Below are 21150 nucleotides of genomic sequence, written 5' to 3'. Positions count from 1 at the left end.
TGTCGCAAAACAGGCCCATGACTGCTTTATCAAGTACCCTCCAATTCAGGTCACCAATAATTATGAGCATTGGAGGGTTCTAAAATGGATAGGACTCCTACTGTAGTTGAGAGGCCAGGGAGGTAGAAGAAACCCTCTCCAGGGAGTGTCTAACCTCGAGTAGGGTCGAGGATGATGTGGTTGAGCTTGAAAGTGGTTGGATGTCAATGAAAGCCTGTCTGTTGGGAGCCGTTGGTGAGGTATGTGGATGGACAAAAGGACCACCGAGGCACTCGGAAACATGGTGGTGGGATGATGAAGTTGGAAAGAGGATTGACGAGAAGAGGAAGAAGTTCAAGGAGTGGCAGAAGGCGAAGGGCATGGGAGCAGAAACAGCAGAGCATGAAAGTTATAAGGCAGCCAGGAAGGCTGCAAAGAAAGAGGTAGCAAAGGCGCAGGAGGCATGTAGGAAAATGTTCGGAGAACGCTTGGATTCGGAAGAGGGTCAGAAAGCAGTATTCAGAATTGCAAAGCAGATAGCGAAAGAGAGGTGTGATGTGATGGGGGTGAGTTGCTTGAAGGATGAAGTGGGACAAATCGTTGTCGACCCAGATGGAATGAAAGGAAGATGGAAAAGATATATGGAAATGCTGTTGAATACAGAGAATGAATGGGATGGCAACATAGAGAGTAACCCTGTTTTAGGACCGGCAGAGAAGATAACTGAGAAGGAAGTTGAGGAAGCGATAAAAGCAATGAAGGGTAGAAAAGCGGGAGGGCCGACGGGAGTTGTGGGAGATATGTTGAAGGCAGCAGGAAGTTGGGGTGTGAAGAGAATGACAGAGATCTGTAATCTGGTGGTGAAAGAAGGCCGCATTCCAGTGGATTGGGAACTGAGTACCCTCATCCCTCTATACAAGGGGAAAGGTGACCCTCTGGAGTGTGGCTCGTACCGAGCGATAAAGTTATTGGAGCATGGAATGAAGGTATTGGAAAGGGTGTTGGAGAGGAGGATAAGGAAGAAAGTGAAGATCGACGAAATGCAGTTTGGATTCATGCCAGGAAGAGGAACGACAGACGCGCTTTTCATTGTGAGGCAGTTGCAGGAGAAGTACATGGAGAAGAGGAAGAAGTTGTTTCTTGGGTTTTGTTGATCTGGAGAAAGCATTCGATAGGGTACCACGCAAAGTATTGACATGGGCATTGAGGAAGTTAGGAGTGGAGGAATGGTTGATCAGAGTTGTGATGGCAATGTACAAAAGAGCGCGCACAGCTGTAAAGACGAAGGACGGGAACAGTGGTGAGTTTGAGGTGAAGGTGGGAATGCATCAGGGGTCGGTACTAAGTCCACTACTATTTGTAGCTGTGATGGAGGTGCTGGCTCAGAACGTAAAGGAGGGTTTACCGTGGGAGTTGTTGTATGCAGATGATCTGGTGTTGATTGCGGAAAGTATGGATGGACTGAAGGAAAAGATGAACACGTGGAAGGAATGTATGGAGACAAAAGGTCTGAAGGTGAATATCGGAAAGACGAAGGTGATGGCAAGTGGTAAAGCATGTGGTGAGGTGGAAAGAACTGGGAAGTGGCCCTGTGCTGTGTGTAGGAAGGGTGTCGGAGTGAACTCCATTCAATGTACAATGTGCGCTGAGTGGGTTCATCAAAAATGTAGTGCTCTGAGAGGGTCATTAACCAGTGTGGCAGCTACATTCAAATGTAAGGTGTGCACAGAGGGAGCTGCAGATGGAGGAAATGTTTAGTTGGATCTTGGAGACGGCGTGAAGCTGGAAGGTGTGAAAACATTTTGCTCCCTCGGAGACATGCTGAATGGAGAAGGTGGATCAGACTCGGCAACGGTTGCTCGAGTGAGATGTGCATGGAAGAAGTTTCGGGAACTGGGTGGCGTGCTGATGATGAGGGGAGTGTCGTTGAAGCTGAAGGGAAAGGTGTATGCTGCATGTGTGAGAAGTGTTATGATTTATGGGAGCGAGACATGGGTAATGAACGTAGAGCAGCAACGAAGGTTGGAAAGGGTGGAAATGCGAATGGTTCGGTGGATGTGTGGAGTATCGTTGAGAGAGAGGAAGACAAATGATGAATTGCAAAAGATGATGGGAATAGAGCCTGTGATTGATGCTGTGAAGAGGAACAGGTTGAGATGGTTTGGTCATGTGTTGAGGAAGGATGAAAGTGACTGGTTGAGAAGAGTGATGGAAATGAATGTAGAAGGAAGCAGAGGACGGGGAAGACCGAAAAAGACTTGGCTAAAGATGGTGGAAGAAGAAATGCGGGCAAGGGGGTTAACAAGGAGAGATGCAGAAAATAGGGCAAAATGGAGAAGATTGTCATGGGGACCGCAAGGCTAACCCCCGCTCTAGCAGGGAAAATGGCCTTTAAAATGCATGTTGTGTTGTTGTTGTATCAACCAGTATAAAAGAAAATAAAATGCCTGAAGACTAGGGCATTGTATGTATGCAAGAAATATAGTTTCCAATGCACCACAGAAGCAACATCCACCAGCAACAGTAAAATGTCGCAAAACAGGCCCATGACTGCTTTATCAAGTACCCTCCAATTCAGGTCACCAATAATTATGAGCATTGGAGGGTTCTAAAATGGATAGGACTCCTACTGTAGTTGAGAGGCCAGGGAGGTAGAAGAAACCCTCTCCAGGGAGTGTCTAACCACCCTGCGAGTGTAATAGAGTGCAGTGAATGCATGATGAAGTAGATCGCCAACCGTGGCATTCCACAGAAGGAAACTCCAGATACACCAGGGACATTGCTCATGTTATGCACAGGAGGTATCTGGGAGAGATCACAATCCCGCGGCCTGATCATAAAAGCCATGGTGTAAGCGGGACTATCCTGTACAGGTTCATAATCACAATAATTCTCCAAATAAGCCAGGCAATCAAGAAGCAATACGTTTCTTACTTCCTTGAGCATCCTGGAAGGAATTCTATCTGTCCGTAGTATTATCTTTGTTGCAAGCATCTCATGTGAGAGAAACACTTTCTTGCCATCATCCAAGAGGTCTCCAACTGTCGTTATACCTTCAGAAACAAATTTTCCCTGAATCAAAAAACAAGATAACATAGGAGCCTGCAAAATGAGGTTGGAAAAAAGTGGCTCTTCCAACAGTTCTTTCCATAGGTGAGGACCATTTGCTCTCCATGTCCAATGCATTCCAAACCTTCAGCACCAACTTGTGGATCTGGGGGATTTGTGGATCTGGAGATTTGTGGATCTGGAGATTTGTGGATCTGGAGAAGGCCCGTTACATTGTCCCGACAGAGCTTGTGATGGAGACACTGAGATGGATGGGAGTGCTGGAGGCAAGAGTTAGGTTTTGTTTTTTTTTGTTTTTTTTGTATACTGAATCGAGGCTCGTGAAAGAGCTAACATTTACTTCACAAACAAATCGACCAGACAAACAAAATACACAAAAAGAGGGAGCGGAAGACAAGATGGGGAGAAAAGGGGAAGCACACAAACACAACATCCGAGAGCAGGGAGATGTGTGGAAGGGAGAGGGCCCGGGGGGATGAGGCATGGGAAGGGGGGGGGGGGGGGGGAGGGAGAAGTATAAAGCACAAGGACACCAAGGACTTCCAGGACAGAAGTTGGTATTTCAAAAAGGGGAATTTGGGTGAAATTTGCGGGGGTAGAAAAGATCAAGGTTTTGGATGGGGGAAGATAAGAGATGGTGGTGAACAGCTGTTTTAAAGACTTGGAGGGTGGAGTGGGATTGAAGAGAGTGAGGGAGTTTGTTCCAGAGGCGGGAGAAAAGAGGAATGAAGGAGTGAAGGTGAGCAGAGAGTCTTGATTTTGGCAGTTTAACCAAAAGAGGGTTGCAGGCAGATCTTGTGCGACCTGTAGGAATATTTGCGGGACAGAGCCCAGAGAGAGCTGGGGGGGCAAGGCCAGAGAGGAGTCGGTAGAAGACGGAAAGACCACCAACCTGCCTGCGGTGAGTGAGTGAGAGGCCCTTGGAGTTAGCTTCATCGCGGGAGATTCCAATGATTCTGAATGCTTTGGTTTCAACAGCGCGAAGGCGAGCTAGGTGTGAGGCAGGAGCACCAGCCCAGAGGGGAGAGCAGTATTCCATTGAGCTGCGGATGAAAGCCTTGTATGTGGTGAGGAGCTCAGGTGTGCCAAGGAAGGACTTCGCACGACGGAGGATGCCCAGTCGGCGACTGGCTTTGGAGGCCAGATTTGAAATGTGGTTTTTCCAGGAAAGATCATGGCAGATAGTGAGACCCAAAAGCTTGAGTGACAGAACTTCTTGGAGAGGATTATTCAGAAAGTGGATGGGAGGGTTGTCCAGTCGGTCTTTTCGGAGAGACATCGTAAGAGTGTGAGATTTGTCAGGATTGAAAGACATGTTCCACTTGTTTGCCCAGTCTGTGATTTTGTCAAGGTCTGCAGAGAGTGAGGAGGCTGCAGACTGCCGATCTGAGGGATGAAGAATGGAGCGACAGAGAGTAGAGTCGTCAGCAAAGAGATAGAGAGGATTTTCAAGAGAGTCAGAGAGATCATTGATGAAGACCAGAAAAAGCACAGGGCCCAGAACACTGCCTTGGGGAACTCCAGCCTGAACAGGAAGAGGAGATGAGAGAAACCCATTCAGGGCCACACGTTGACTACGACTAGAGAGGAAGTCCGCCAGCCATGCGTGGAGATTTCCATGGATACCAAAAGAGGAGAGTTTGGTGAGCAGAGCGGGGTGCCAGACTGTATCGAAGGCACGTGATATGTCAAGGGAGACTGCTCTAATTTCCTGTTTGGCATTGAGGACCTCCATCCATTGTTGCGAAATTGTAATGCTGTAATTGTAAAATGTAATGTTGATGTTGTTGGAATTGATCTACAAGGGAACACAGGGAAGAGTTTTGGTTGGTCTTGGGATGTTGGAGGCGTTCAATGTGAACATCTGTTTGAGGCAGGGAAGCGCTCTTAGTCCACTCATGTGTATCATGGTGATGGAGCTGGTGTCGGAGTAAAAATTAATAATTTGTCATCTCTGGACCAATCAGAGACAGCCATGGCCGAAAGGCATGCTGGGTCCTTGCATCACGTGAGGCATAAAGCCATGTCGCAGTTGCCGAGCAGAACTGTGCCTTTGAGTTAGAGTTGACAGAAACATGTTTTATCAGTGGCGTGGCCTTATATAAAAATATTAAGCCAAGGGTTTTTATAACAGCATTCCTGTGCATTGGACTAGTGGCAGGCACTTTGCCTCACTTTGCCGAATTACTTTGGGGTATAAATTACAATTCAGAAAGAATAGAAGTTAGAGATCTGGTTGCCCAAGTGGACAAGCAGATTATCTCCGTGCGTACGAATAAATATTCCTTTTGTCTATAAAAGTTCGATGTCACTATTTTTGATAAAGGTGAACAGACCCTACACACTGGTAAACAGGAAGGTAAACATGAAATATATTCTAGGGAGGATATTGCATGTGGATGATCTGGTTGTTGTGGTGTAGAGTGGTCAGGGGATGCAGGAAGTACTGGGGAATGGAAAGAGGGATTTCAGAACCATGGGCGGAAAATGAGCATAGAGAAAAAAAGAGATGATGTGGGTTTGGCAACAGAGAAAATAAATGAATATCACGTTAGATGGGAAAGACATCAGACAAGGAAATAGATTTGAGTATCTGGGTGGAACAGTGACCGGGGATGGTAAGTCAGAGGCAGAGTCGCGGAGGATTCAGGTTGATGTGAATGCATGGAAGAGGGTGGAGGGTGCAATGGCAGACAAATATTTCAAGGAGATTGAAAGGAAACGTTCCGATTTCATGCGGAACGCAGGCCTACCTTTATGGTCTGGAGAGTGTAGCACTGACAGAGAGACAACAACAGAGGCTGCAGGTTTACGAGAGCAACTGGGTCAGGAGGATTGTGGGAGTGAAGAGGGTGGATAGAAAGAGAATGAATGAACTGAGGGAGGAGAGTGGGGTGCTAATAAGCTTGACAGGGAGATTGGTGAAATGCCAGTTGAGATGGGATGAACATTTTTTGCGGAGTGGGGAAGAGAGAATGGCAAAAAGAGGATACGTTGAGGGAACATGGTAGAAGGAAAAGAGGTAGACCGCGGTTGAGATGGGAGGATGGCGTAAAGAGGAATACCGGTAAGGTGGGTGTGGTTGCAGAGTGGAGAGAGTTACTGTGGACAGAGGGGAGTAGAGGAGTATTGTGGTCAAGGCAGAACAGAAGCTTGGTGCAATCAGACCTCACCCCTTATAAAGGGAAGAGAAGGAGAACAACATCTATTTTGCTGAGTTTCTTTGGCCTTCCAATCCATGTTATATCTTTAATACCTCCGCCCAGTCGAACAGTTTACGTTTTGTATCCCACTTATGGGCCAGATTTGGATTTAGACCTGAACCAAAATTGATTGGCTTGTCCTTATCACCTACCCCAACTCATCCAAATAGTTTTGTCCTAATACATCCACCACAACATTTTGAAATATCAAGCTATATATAGTTTTTGGCTCTATCACTATTATGAAGAATCACTTAATAAATTAAACCAAATTCTCCGTATCCAGATTCAGATCTTCACCAAAATTGAATCGATCCATCCTTGTCACACCTAACCTGTCCTCCAAGTTTCGTCCGGATCCATTGATAACTTCTTGAGATATCGTGCTATATATAGTTTTTGGTCCTGTCAATAGTGAGGATAAATCAACAAGACATAACATTCAGCCATGACATTTACAAAGTCATGAAGCACATATTGCTGCCATTAAAGCAACTTGAATTAAATCCTTTAATCTTAAACAATAAGCTGCACTGACCGACTACCAAACGTTCAAGGTCAGATTGAAACCAACCACTTTGATTTTCAAGAAATTTAATTCAAACAATAGCCTTTTGAATTAACAAGTGGTCATCAAGTCTTACCTCATGTGCAGATGGTTTTCCAAGAGACAGAGTAGGTTCTGGATCATGTTCAGTTGCCAGCTGAGAGAAATTCCACACTTTCACATGACGGTCTTTCGAACCAGAAAAGCATATTCTTCCATTCTAAAAAGAAAAAGAAAAAATTTAAATATTGCATATATTTTGTATTATCGAAGGTGATTATCATGAAAGGTGTGGTATCATTAAACAACATTGTGCGAGTCGTCATCATATGAGTTAAACACCAGCTGCTTGCTAACCTCTTTCCCACCCCCCCCCCCCCCCCCCCACACCCAGGGGTCTGTGCCGATATTGATACTGCATGTGTCATGCGTGTGCCAATATCAGGCACTGAGCTAGGTTTTTACCGAGCTGGCTAGCCGAGCACTTGCCGGCTACCTACAATTAATGATTAATGGTCTTCTACTGTCTTTAGAAATTACCCTGGAAGAATAAAGTAAGTGAAGGACACAATTCAAACCCTTTTTATTCTCTTTATCAACCAAATTCTCCATCGTATGAAAGCAATTGCCACAATTTGTAACCATCGAGTGCATGCATGATGTATGACGACATAATGGACCAATGGTCCCTTTATGGTATTTTTGGTATCTAAAATACCAATGGTATTTTTGTAACCTGCATTAAAAAAAATTGATACCGGTATGTGCCTGCCGATATATCGATATTGGAAAAAGTCGATACCGAAGGAGCCTACAAGGTGGAGAAAAAAAATCATCTCGTGCTAAATGTAAATTTCAGAGCTCACACTTTTGCAAACCTTTAACCACGGATGTTAAAGATGGATGTTAAAGATCCCACAGTGTCCTTTGTGAGGAGAGTAGGAGAGCTATCGTCGGTACCCTGGAACAAATTCCAAATTTCTACCCTAAGAGGGAATTGTATCAGCCAATGACGTGACCCCGCAGCCTTAATTGTGCTGCATACCAAAGAAGATTATCACTTAAATTTCATATTTTCTAGAACACAAAGTACAAAGTCAACTTTAAATGACCTTCAATGTTGATAACAAATCATCAGTTGTTAAGTTATTCAAGACAAAGTAATTGGATCAATAACAGCAACCAACTAGAATGGCACTTGGTAGAGCGCATAGCATACCTCTGCCAGGCTGAACAGTTTACGTTTTTGTATCCCACCGATAGGCCGGATCTGGATTCGGAACTGAACCCAAAATCGAATCGACTTGTTCTTGTCACCTAACCAACTCGTCCACTAAGTTTAATCATAAGTCGTCCATAACTTTTTAAAATATCATGCTATCTAATGGCTTTTCATCCAATCTCTCAATGGTGAAGAATCACTTAAAAATTAAATAATTCTTGTATCCGAATCAATATTCAGATCTTCACCAAAATCGAATTGATTAGTCCTTGTCACACACACACAACCCTCTCCACCAAGTTTTGTCCAAATCTGCCCACAACTCTGAGATATCCTGCTCACAGACAGACAGACATATAGAGACAGACGTGACAACTTAACGTCCATCCACCTTCGGTGGAGGAGGTAACAACCACAACAGCAATGAAAAATCATGTCATGATAAATGCAATTCTTGCCTCTGTCAACACCATGCTCACGATTGAAGCAAAATGTCCTTTTGTTAAGGAAAAATGATGCAAGTCCTTGCCTCCATTTCTCCACATGCGTTTATGTTGCTCTATCTCGGCACAGGCTTGTGCCCAATCAATCTCCAGATCTGTCAATGCATTAAAAAGTCTCTGGTAAATAAACCGGCTTGGTAAAAGATGACAGAATACATTAAAAGACTTGCAACTCTGAATATGATACATCACAGTGTCATGCAAGTCTCACCTGACAAAAAAGGGTAGCTATTCTTGAGCTGATTTACAACCCTGCTTTTCCACGTGTACTTATCTTTAACCAAGGCATTAAAAAGCTTGCAGACATGTTGCAAAACATCAACAGCGAAATGTGCATCGAGGAATGAAATAATTTTCAACAACAGCTCAGTGGGTAGAAGAAGCAGTTCAGAAGCATCTACAATGTCATCTCCATTTGCAACGTTTGGCAATTCTATTTTTTCAGTGCTTGTGAAGACTGTTGTTGATCCAAAGTTAGGATTTGACATGGATGACATTGCAGTGCATTTGCTTTCTTGGTCTCTCGGTGGTTCGGAATCTGGAACGCCATCTTTTCTATCAGGCGAATTGATGTTCACCACTGATAATTTGCCAACATTCTGGCATAACGATTTCATTTCTTTGTCAATTTCTTTCTGTTCTGCAATTTTCTACAAATAGAAACAAAGAGAAATATCATCAAAATGCATCGACATTATGTAAAAATAAATTATTAAAACGTTATGACCTGCAACCTCACCAAATAGTCCAATGTTATGATTAGTTTTCTTTTTTTCTTTTTTTTCTTTTTTTCTTTTGTGAAGCTTTCAGAACAATATTTTCACAAAGATACGATTAAGTAAAAAAGAATAAAAAATATGTTCTCTCCATTCTCAAATGAAAAATAATTGATAAATCTATATATACTCAACATCAAAATAAACTTTAGAAGAACACTCATTGAAATCCTCCATGCAAAAATGAAAAATATTTGAACACAGAGGTAAAGTTCAGCTATCTTTACTATACAGATGTAAATAAACAAGAGGTTGCCTCAATCAAAAAAAACAAAAAGCATGAACATCACAAGGGGTGGTGCAAGAAAAGTCACAGCACTGCAAAACAAAGGCACGCACCTGAATACAGTCAAAACAAAAGGACACAGGAATGTACACAACACTCCAAAGTCAAGGACAGAATCACAGCAGTCCTCAATATTGTGTGTGTCCTCCCTGAGCTGTGATGCAGGCTGTACACCTCCGATGCATGCTCTGGACCAGGCATCTGATGCGGTCCTGGGGAAGTCTATCCCACTCCTTCTGCAAGCATTGAATGAGCATTTGCCAATTGAAAGCTGTTGATCTCCTCGATGCAAGACGTCGACAAAGCTCATCCCATAAATGCTCAATGGGATTGAGGTCAGGTGAATAAGGCATCCAAGGCATCACTTCAACACCCTGTTCCTGGAGGAAGTTGGTGGTCAGGCGAGCAGCATGGGGTCGAGCGTTGTCTTGCTGGAAAACCGAGATGTCAGGATGAGCCTGGAGAAATGGCAGCAGATGAGGTCTCAAAACATCATTGACATAACGCTGACTAGTGAGATCGCCTTCGATGATGACCAGAGGTGTCCTGAAACGGGTGTAAATGCCAGCCCATACCATCACACTGGGTCCTCCCCAACGATTGATCTGGCAAATACAGCATGATGCATACCTTTCCCCACCTCTACGCCATACCCGTTGACACCCATCAGCAGCATGGAGGCAAAATCTGGACTCATCGCAGAACAAGACTGCACTCCACTGTTGCTGTGTCCAGCGGCGATGCTGCAGACACCATCTTAGTCTGTTCCGCCGATGCACTGCGTTCAACACTGGACCGCTGCAAGGACGTCTTGCCACCAGGCCCCGACTTCTCAAGTGCCTCCGCACAGTAGAGACACTGATGCGATTGTTGTGGCGACCTTTTGTCACTGCAACTGTTTGCGTCGCAGGGCGGAAACGATCACGAAGATGCTGCAGCACAATCCAGCGGTCTTGGTTTGGGGTGGTTACCCATGGTCTTCCTCTTCGTGGACCATCATTCACAGTTACAGTTTCACCGTAACGCCTGGCCAGGTTGGAAATTGCAGGCTGTGAGCAACCAAGACGTTGGGCAATTGGTACGCTGGCTTACACCAGCCTCAAGCATCCCAGTTGCCCTTAAACGTTGTTCAGATGTTAGGCGTGGCATCTGAATTTTCTTGTTGTTTTCCCTTTCAGAAGCCTCTAGAGTGACTATAGACAGCAGTAAATGAATGTCTAACCACGAGAACTGAAGGATTTCATTATGAGGGACATTATTTAAAGGGAAAGATCCCTATACAGAACCACTCAAGCATGCCATTGTTGATCAACCAGGTGATTGAAGTGAAGTTCCCGTTACATATATAATCAGCCATTACAATTGAAGAAACGTGTTTGTAAAGCTGCACATTTCAAAAAATGAAAGTGATAAGTTTCTTTTGATGTTCAGTTTATTTGAAATAGGGTAGTGTGTGAGTGTGTGTCGATGGTTGTTATCTCGATATGCGGGTTTCAGAAGGTGGAATGGAGTCCTCCCAGGTCTCGAAGTATCCACCTCCATTTCAGTGAGAGATCACTATTCTTGGATCAGTTTGGGGAGTTATATTATTACCACCGCCACCAAAGGTGGATGGAGGTTATGTTTTCACCCCTGTCTGTTTGTTTGTCCGTTTGTTTGTGAACAAGATATCTCAAAAAGTTGTGGACGGATTCGGACGAAATTTGGCAGAGATGTAGCGTATGTGGAAAAAAAAAAAAAAAACCTTTAGAGGCCATTTTTTCCCCGCCTTTTTCGAGCACCGTGGTTGTTGTTGTTTTTGTTGGTCCCCTTTTTGAAGCAATGTTTTACGGCCAGATGCCCTTCCTGCCGCCAACCCTGTTTGTCACCTTTTACGACAAACAGGGAATTACCAGTGAACTGGTACTCAATTAGCCGACCTCGGAAGGGATGAACAGGCTGAGTCAACCTGTTCAATCAACCCCTGGCGTTAATTCAGCAATCGACCTGGATTCGAACCCAGGATCCATAGGATCCTAAGCTGGCACCCTAGCCGCTAAGCCAACAGCGTATGTGACAAGGACTAAATTATTAGATTTTGGTGAAGATCCGGATTTGGATCCGGCCAGTAGAATTTTTTATGTGATTCTTCACCATTGAGAGATAGGGCTAAAAACGATACATAACAGGATATCTCAAAAAATTGTGGACGGATTTGGACGAAAGTTGGTGGACCGGTTGGGTGTCTGACAAGGACGATTTGATTTTGGTGAAGATATGAATATGGATTCGGATATGAGAATTATTTAATTTTCAGTGATTCTTCACCATTGAAAGATAGGGCAAAAAACGATACATAGCAGGATATCTCAAAAAGTTATGGATGGATTTGGACGAAACCTGTTGGACAGGTTGTGTGCGTGACGAGGAAGAATCGGTTCAATTTTGGTGAAGATCCGGATCCAGATCCAGCTGATATAATTTTTTAAGTGATTCTTCACCATTGAATGATATGGCCAAAAACGAGGGGTAGATCAGGGTATGAAAGACTGGACCTTTGGTGATTCCTGTGATTGATTTTGATTAAATGCGATTCTGTATTGTGATTTTCTGGTCTACTCAGATACAAAACGTAAACTGTTCACCAGGCGGAGGTATGCTCTCTACTGAGTGCCGTTCTAGTTTTCAAAGTTTTGTTCTGAGGGCTTCTTGAGGTTCGTCACCGAGCCCTGGGCAGCTTCCAACTGCAGTTTGTTTGTCATATTCCCATGGATGGTTTTGAGATCTCCGTAAGGTTCTTTTTTATCATTCCTGCTGCTCCATCAATCACCGGTACAATTTTGGCAAACTACAGCTGCCAGGATCTTTTCACTTTATTTATGAGGGCTTGGTATTTGATCATTTTATCGAATGCTTCATTGTTTAGGTCAAAATCGTTGGGGACCGAGGACTCAATTAGCAATGACTTTTTTTTTTTTTGGAACTCGGTACTATATCCGGTGGCAATGCTTTATTTTCTATGTTCATGCTTGATGGGATCATTAGGTCATATGCAAGCAGTACTTCCTTGTTTTCAGTGATTGCTTTTGGTTCATGATTCCACGAGTTTTCTGGAGCGGGGATATTGAGACTTTTGCAGATTTGCCAGTGAATTACTCGACATACTTTGTTGTCCCTTTGAATGTATAGCTGCTCTGACATGAGTTTATTTACATCCTGAAAGGAGGTGACTCGTACTTTGTTTCTACCTTGCTAACCTACACTTGTCTAATTGACTCAGTCCTGCCATTGGTGGAGTGGCCTTGGGCATTTATAATGATTCGTTCTGCATCCCAGTTGAGCTGACCTCTTCTTAGCCATTCCAAAAAGCCTTCTTCATCTACTCCCAATCTGTCCAACTCTTCTTTTTTTTTTATACCTTCCTGCTCTTTTATCGTTTTCCCAGTTGTCAGTGTATATTTGTTGATATTTTGTTTTATATTTTTCTTTCACCCTTTTTTGCAATTATTGGGGCTGTACTTATTTTGGTTTTTTTATGTGACATTTCCATTCGCACCGGTCTTTGGAAAAAAAAATTGCTATGTGGGTTCGGGATACCTTATCTGGTTTGTTGTCCTTGTGTTTGCTTACAAATTGGATTCGATAGTCTGTTGTACATTTTACGTATTCAGCTAATCCGACAGTTGTCATTCTGTGCACTTGGTTGAGCTCCATCAGGCAGCTACCTCCTCGTCGCAGCAGGTACATTCTCGGGATGCATCGATTTTTGTGAAACATTTTGTGGATGAGTTTTCTTGTTTTGATATCCAGTTTATCGATTTCTGATTGTGGCCAGTTTATTATTCTGCAGCTGTACTGGAATACTGGTATTGTGAGTTGGTTTATTGTTTTGATTTTGTTCCTTAAATAAAGTTGTTTTCAGGATCAGCCTCGTTCTATGCAGGTATTCCTTGGTAATTGTTTTACGCATTTGTTTTTGACATATTTGGTGGCCCTCTTCTACTTTGAGGTATATGTATGATGCTTCATTGTCTTGCTCCTGTATTGGTGTATTTGTGTCAATTCTTATGTTGTCCATTTTTATTGGTCTACCTTGTATTGAATGTGTATTTGGCACACTTATCCAGGCCAAATTCCAGATGAATGTCGATGGAGTACTGTTTCACTAATTTGAGTTGCTCTGCCAATTTTTCATCGTTTGGTACAAAGAGTTTTAAATCATCCATGTAAAGTAGATGTGTCAAACTTTTTGGTCTCTTTGGGCATTCTCTTATTTAATGTCAGGGTGTATCCTTGCTCATTAAAGAGGTTGCTCAGTGGGTCCAGGGCCAGGCAAAACCGGAGGGGTGAAAGGCTGTCTCCCTGGAAGATTCCTCGAGATATCTTCACTCCTGGTATTTCAATCTTTCCTTCCGAGTGCTGTACTATCAATGTAGTATTCCAGGGCTCCATTGCTTTCTCTATCAGTTTGATTACTGTGGGGTTTATCTTGCACAATTGAATGCATTGTATCATCCATGAATGCGGGACATTACCAAAAGCTTAAGTCTAACCATGCTGTGATAATTTTGTTTTTGTATTGAAATTTTTGAGTATGGCCTCGTTTAGTCAGGGGTGCATCCATAGCATCCTCTTTTACATCCCTTCTGGTGTGTGCGTGTGTGTCTCGTTGGTTGTTATCTCCATATGCAGGTTCCAGAAGGTGGAGCGGAGTCCTCCCAGGTCTCAAAGTGTGTGTGTGTGTGTGTGTAAAACAGAACACATCAACAGTTCACAATAAACCAATGCAATTACTCGGTGCAAGCGAAGCGAAAATTGGGGTTAGCCTAAGCAATAATTGCTTCATATCCATCCGTCCATTTCTAGCTGTCTGTTTGTCTCATCAGTTTATGATCGAGGAACAACAACAACAACAACAACAACAACATGCATTTTAAGGCCATGTTCCCTGCTAGAGCGGGGGTTAGCCTTTTATGATCGAGGAACAACTTATTTAAATTGAATGTTGTGTTTTGAACATCAATAGGAAGAAAAGCTTGCTGTTTTACAGTACTTTGGCTCTCAATTCGACCCGATCGCACATGCGCAGAGACGGGCAAGATACTATTTTTTACCCAGTCTGTCTGCCTGGCAGTCAAACAAAATTGAAAATCATTCGAAACAGGAAACTAACTGTGGCTAAGGATGTTATAAAGGAAACAAATAACAGGCAGGAAGAACTAAAGTAATGTTAGATAGGGTGATGTAATAGACAGTGTAAACAACAGCAAAACCTGGAATTCATTTATTTATACACCTTTAAACCTTTATTTAAATTGAATTATATCATTGAAGACTAGAACACAAATCGCCTTCATAATACTTCCAAGAACCTCCAGTTTTGAAGTACTTGTACAAGTTATATAGGATGGTGTATGTAATACGAGCTGTCAAGCACATCTCCTGGGAAGTGGGCGTGGCATGTGAGAGGTTGCAGTATCGGAGTGAAGAAAAAGTTGCCGTATGGCTATGCACGATGCCAATTGACACTGCGTTCTATGGTGATCAATATACATCGGATTTTTATGTGAAAAAACAAATATTTTTTCACATAAAACGGCTTTTTTGCGCGCAAAAAAATTATTTTGCTATTTTCGGAGGAAATAAATATTTCGCCCTTTTTCGGGAAAAATAAAATAAAATGCCCTTTTTGGTCGAAAATGTCTGGCAACGCTAAAAAAAATTAGGGAATTTTTCGAAATTTTTAACTGCGATCGAAATTTTTAAGTGCGATCGAAATTTTTAACTACGCTCGATCTCAAAAACAAAACGTTGCGTCCACTTGCGTGCGTTGCGTCCCCAGCGTGTACAGCAGTGAGGCGGTGTACTACAGTGAGAGAGTGTACACAAAGTGTGAACAAGTCTCCTATCAAGATGAGTGCTGCTCTTCGTGACAAGTGGCTGAAGGAATTCAACGCTGGCGGCGATGGGGCCACCTTCAAGTACGTGTCGAGTGACACGGCTTTCTGTCGAGCTTGTGAAAAGACTTTCCGGGCGAAGCAGAAGTCTGAGCTGGCCCAACATGTCCGAGGAGACCGCCACAAGAGCAACTTGGCCTTGAAGAAGAAGAGGACGGTCACGCAAGCCACCATGGAGGACTTTGGTGGCGGAAAGAGGCACAAGTGCGACGTCGTGGCTCAGGAGCTGTGCCAGGCCATGCTGGCCGCTGGCATCCCATGGTCGAAATTGGAAAACCCTGCCCTCCGGTCGTTCCTGGAGAAGCACATCACTCTCCAGATCCCCGATGAAAGCTGGATTCGAAAGCACTACCTCGACAAGTGCTACGACGAGGCCTTGGCGGGGATCCGTGCCGACCTCGGACAGCAGCCCATCTGGCTGTCCGTCGACGAGACGACCGATTCGGCAGGTCGATATGTGGCCAACATCATCGTGGGACGCTTGTCCAAGGAGGGGTACTTTCGTCCCCACCTCGTCCAGTGCATGTTTCTGGAGAAGACCAACTCCGGGGAGATCGTGCGTGCAGTCAATGACACGCTGCGCTATCTTTGGCCTGATTTCAAGCCGGAGTGCCTCAAGGTCCTCGTCAGCGACGCCGCGGCCTATATGATCAAGGCCGGCCATGCCCTGAAGGAACTCTTCCCGGACTTGCTGCATGTGACTTGCGTTGCCCACGCGCTCCACCGTGTCTGCGAGACAGTCCGAGAAATGTTCAAGGACGTCAACGACCTGATTGCCACGATGAAGAAGGTGTTCGTCAAAGCCCCGTCGCGTGTTGTCTTTTGGAAGGAGCAGCAGCCCAATCGTTCTCTCCCCCCGGAGCCCATTCTGACTCGGTGGGGGACGTGGATCGACGCCGCGGTGTTTTACACCGAGCACTTCGAGGCCGTCAAGGACATTGTGGACCAGCTGAACGATGACGACGCGATGGCAATCCGGAGTGCCAAGGACCTGTTCGGAAAGGCGGACATCAAGCTCAGTTTGGTCTTCTTAAATGCCCACGTGTCGTTCATCCCGAAGATCCTTAAGCAGCTGGAGGAGGCCGGCATGGAGCTGGCCAAGGCCTTCCAGCTCCTTGATCAGGCCAAGGAGGAGCTCGAAAAGATCCGAGGCTGCCGTAAGGAGATCCTGCTCACCAAGTTCAAGGCGGTGCTGCAGCGCAATCCCGACATTGGTGTGCTGAGGACAGTGGCTTTGATCCTGGATGGAGATCAGCACGGATCTGAGGTTGGTGTGCCGGCTGGAGTCAAGCTTGCTGACATCCCCCTCTTGAGGTACTGCCCCATCGTCAGCGTCGACGTCGACGTGGAAAGGTCCTTCTCCGTCTACAGAAACGTCCTCACCGACCGCCGACACCGCCTCACCAAGGAGAACATTACCAAGACAATGATTTCAAACACCTACTTTAACCGTTCCTAAAAGGGTCTTGTCAATTTCTTCTAGTCCTCTACTTATCAAACAATGCGGTTGCAATAAAGGTACCTGAACGTCATTTTTTACCTGTTTACTAGCCCAGAGTGCTTAATGTTGTGCAGGAAAAAGCTTACCATTTTTTGTTCTTTTTTTGACTGATTTCTGAAAAACTTGGTAATAATAAAAAATGAATAAAACGGGGGAAAAAAATATTTCGGGATTTTTTCACATAAAAAAAATATATTTCCGCTTTTCAAAACATAAAAGGCCTATTTTCTTAACATAAAAATCCGTAGTCTAGTGATCAATAACGCCTTAATCTCCTAAACTGCAACTCAACATCCTCTTATTACAGTGTACTGTATGAGGGTGTTGTACGAGACAGCTTCAGTAATGCTAAACTTCCCAATTTTTAAAAACAATCTTTAAAATTATGACTATTAAAATTTAAGTATATATTTGAACACTGTGTGGTGTATCGTGTTCTATGAACTCTCCAGTTTGAGAAGTGCCGGTCTGCATTTGTTTGTTTGTTTGACTTCTTTGCACATCTGAACCATAAGACGGAATTAATTGCAAACCACTGGTTGTACTCACAGGGTTTTAGGAGGCAAGAAATATTTATATATTTCCATATATGAATAGGAAGGAGTGGGGTCTATAAAGAGGAAGGCTCTGGACAGTTTTCGAGTTTTTGCCGTGGTTGCTGAACGGGGCTGGTGGCTTCTCCTGCTTTGCTGTCAAACAGTTCTCAATGGAATACTGTTCCCCCCTCTGGGCCGGTGCTCCTGCCTCACACCTAGCTCGGCTTCACGCTGTTGAAACCAAAGCTTTCAAAATCATTGGATTCTCCTGCGATGAAGCTAACTCCGAGAGCCTATTACTTACTCACCGCAGGCAGGTTGGTGGTCTTTCTGTCTTCTACTGACTCCTCTCCGGCCTTGCTCCCCCAGCTCTCTCTGTGCTCTGTCCCCCTAATATTCCTACAGGTCACACAAGATCTGCCAGCAACCCTCTTATGGTTAAACTGCCAAAATCTAGGCTCTCTGCTCACCTTCACTCTTTCATTCCCCTTTTCTCCCGCCTCTGGAACAAACTCCCCCACTCCCTTCAATCCCACTCCTCCCTCCAGGTCTTTAAAACAGCTGTTCACCACCATTTATCTTCCCCCATCCAAAACCTTGATCTTTTCTACCCCCGCTAATTCACCCCAGATACACTTTTTTTTGGAAATTCCAACTTCTTTCCTGTAAGTCCTTGCAGTGTTATGTTTTATACCTCTCCCACCTCCCCCCAAGCCCTCCCCCTCCCACATTTCTCTCGATGTCCTTGCTCTCAAATGTTGTGTTTGTGTCCTTCCCCCTCTCTCCCCATCTTGTGTGCCGCTCCCCTTATTTTGTGTTTTATGTGTCGGTTGACTTTTTGTGTGATTAATATTAGCGCTTTCACGAGCCTCGATCTTGTATACAACAAAAAAAAAAGCAAAAAAAAAACAAAAAAACATGGGATTGCTGTCTGCTTTCAATCTCGCCCTCTTTTAATGTGAAAGGTTTTTGTGCATGAGGGCCCTTAAAGGGTTCAGTTTGTTTCTCTGTTCTGTTAAGTGTTAGAGTTATTTATTATAGTCTGTCTGTATGTGGTATTTTTCGTGTTCATTTGTCACGTCCTCATAAAACATCTACCATATAAAACACAATGTCAGTTTGTGTGTTTTGACAGATGCCTGTCCCCCTTCATAAGGGTGGGTTTTAAATGCTAATCTTTTAAAACAAATATGTGTTCACTATGGTCTGTTTTTAAGGATAAAACACGTTCGAAAAACATTTTCCATAAAAGAGTAATTATGTCTCTTATATTGGAATTGTAGGGGATTCCAATAACAATATATGATTCCAATCACCATCCCCTCTTAATACCTGCTCAGTGCTCACCTAATATAATACCTAATACCGGCTTGCAAGCAGAGCCTCAAGGGCGGTGTACAAAAGCATTAAAAAAAAAAAACAATAAATAAATACAAGGCGCAGGGAGGTGAAATTCGCTGCACATGATGTGCAACACGTGCAGAGTAAAACGAGTGTTCATTTACATCTGAAGGATGTCTAATATATAAAGAAGATGCAGGCACTGCTTGCCTCCCCTACTGCTCCCCTCACACACCTCCTTTTGATGCTCACACACCCCTCCTCCTGCTCACCTCTCGCTCTCCTGCTGTTCCCCGCTCACCACTTCTCCTGCTCACCGCTCACCCCTTCTCCTGCTTCCCGCTCAACCCTGCTCCCAATCCACTCTCACTGCTCCTCCTCCTCCTCCTCCTCCTCCTGATCCCATCTCACTCTCCTCCTGTTCCATCGTCACTGTCCTCCTGATCCCCTCTAACCCTTTCTCCACCCACTCCCCGCTCACTCTCCACTACTCCTGATACCCACTCACCCTTCCTCCTGATACCCACTCACCCTTCCTCCTGATACCCACTCACCCTTCCTCCTGATACCCACTCACCCTTCCTCCTGATACCCACTCACCCTTCCTCCTGATACCCACTCACCCTTCCTCCTGATACCCACTCACCCTTCCTCCTGATACCCACTCACCCTTCCTCCTGATACCCACTCACCCTTCCTCCTGATCCCCACTCACCCTTCCTCCTAATACCTGCTCACCACCCTCCTGCTCCCCCTTCACCGTCCCCCTGCTTTCCCCCTATCCCCTTCACTTCCTCACTCCCCATCCCCTGCCTCCTCTCCCCATCCCCTGCCTCCTCTCTCCCCATCCCCTGCCTCCTCTCTCCCCATCCCCTGCCTCCTCTCTCCCCATCCCCTGCCTCCTCCCTCACCATCCCCTCCCTCCTCCTCCCTCACCATCCCCTCCCTCCTCCTCCCTCACCATCCCCTCCCTCCTCCTCCCTCACCATCCCCTCCCTCCTCCTCCCTCACCATCCCCTCCCTCCTCCTCTCTCTCACCATCCCCTCCCTCCTCCTCTCTCTCACCATCCCCTCCCTCCTCCTCTCTCTCTCACCATCCCCTCCCTCCTCCTCTCTCTCACCATCCCCTCCCTCCTCCTCTCTCTCACCATCCCCTCCCTCCTCCTCTCTCTCACCATCCCCTCCCTCCTCCTCTCTCCCCATCCCCTGCCTCCTCCTCTCTCCCCATCCCCTGCCTCCTCCCTCACCATCCCCTCCCTCCTCCTCTCACCATCCCCTCCCTCCTCCTCTCCCCATCCCCTGCCTCCTCCTCCCTCACCATCCCCTCCCTCCTCCTCCCTCACCATCCCCTCCCTCCCTCCTCCTCCCTCACCATCTCCTCCCTCCTCCTCCCTCACCAGCTCCTCCTCCTCTCAATATTCCCGTCAGCAAAACGACCCTACGTTGCCCGTACTTTCGCTCGTGAGAAATAAAACGACAACAACGTTTTCCCATTCTCAAGTGAAGTAAAATGTATAATGCGTATTTGCCCCGACGAAGAGATCACGCCCGAAACGGCGGCATCGCCTCACTTCTCACGGCGGTTAGCATTACTACTGTATTAACGTTCTGATGATTGCATCAATATTACGTCACCTGCGTCGATGGCGATACCCACACACATGATGGGAGGTTCTGTCACTGTGAAAAGATGGATGGTTATCTTCTCATTCCTAACAATTTTATTACAACCATTAAATCATCAAAGGGCTCATTTACCTTACCACAACGTCTGCAGCATACAACTCGTACTTCCTAGTCCTAGAGTAAAGAAGACCTGGAGCATCGTTTTTATTATTCTGCAAAGGTAGCCATACTGTACAAACCAATTAAATATTTATGGACAAGTTTAGTGGCCAAATCTAACAGAAGGCCATGAAAACATACACCGTACATGGTTATGGAAATACAATTGGGTGACGTACCTTTATTCTCCCACAAAGTGTGAAAAATTATGTTTCACAACCAAAAGATCCGCCGTATAAACACAAAACACCAAGCGATGGATCTTTGCACAGCCACAGGTGAATGCGCGATCAGGATCAGGATGGGATTGGCGTGTTCTTCTTGTTGTTATTGGAGTTGTTGTTGTTTAAAAAAATTTTTATCTTCCTACATAATGACTTAAGAAAGAGTATGAAAAATAACTGAGATGTTCTTTTGAGGGTAAAAAGAAGGAGTTATTAAGCCAGCTGATGAAACAAAATTTTCA

The 21150-nt window shown here is 44.9% G+C and overlaps 1 protein-coding gene across 7 annotated transcripts in view; it reads right to left on the bottom strand.

The window, feature by feature from the left end:
• The window catches only part of LOC137414125 (F-box/WD repeat-containing protein 9), an 80376-nt gene extending 59344 nt beyond the window's left edge, over positions 1-21032 (bottom strand). For 2 of the 7 annotated variants that reach the window (XM_078776091.1, XM_068099608.2), the window contains exons 1-4: positions 20864-21028; positions 8735-9173; positions 8479-8618; positions 6896-7018 (exon numbers count right to left, since the gene is read on the bottom strand). In XM_078776091.1, the coding sequence (XP_078632217.1) occupies positions 6896-7018; positions 8479-8618; positions 8735-9140 (669 nt within the window). In that variant the 5' untranslated portion in view covers positions 9141-9173; positions 20864-21028. Of the gene's footprint in view, positions 1-6895; positions 7019-8478; positions 8687-8734; positions 9274-20863 lie in introns of those variants that run through there. The other 5 variants (XM_068099607.2, XM_078776092.1, XM_068099610.2 and 2 more) reach the window with 5 other exon arrangements.
• Between the last annotated feature and the right edge of the window lie 118 nt (positions 21033-21150).

Source organism: Myxine glutinosa, chromosome 4 (assembly GCF_964187855.1).
Source record: "Myxine glutinosa chromosome 4, kmMyxGlut1.1, whole genome shotgun sequence".
Taxonomy (NCBI): domain Eukaryota; kingdom Metazoa; phylum Chordata; class Myxini; order Myxiniformes; family Myxinidae; genus Myxine; species Myxine glutinosa.
The sequence above is the reverse complement of the archived record's forward strand: the minus strand, read 5'-3'. Positions and strand labels throughout refer to the sequence as shown.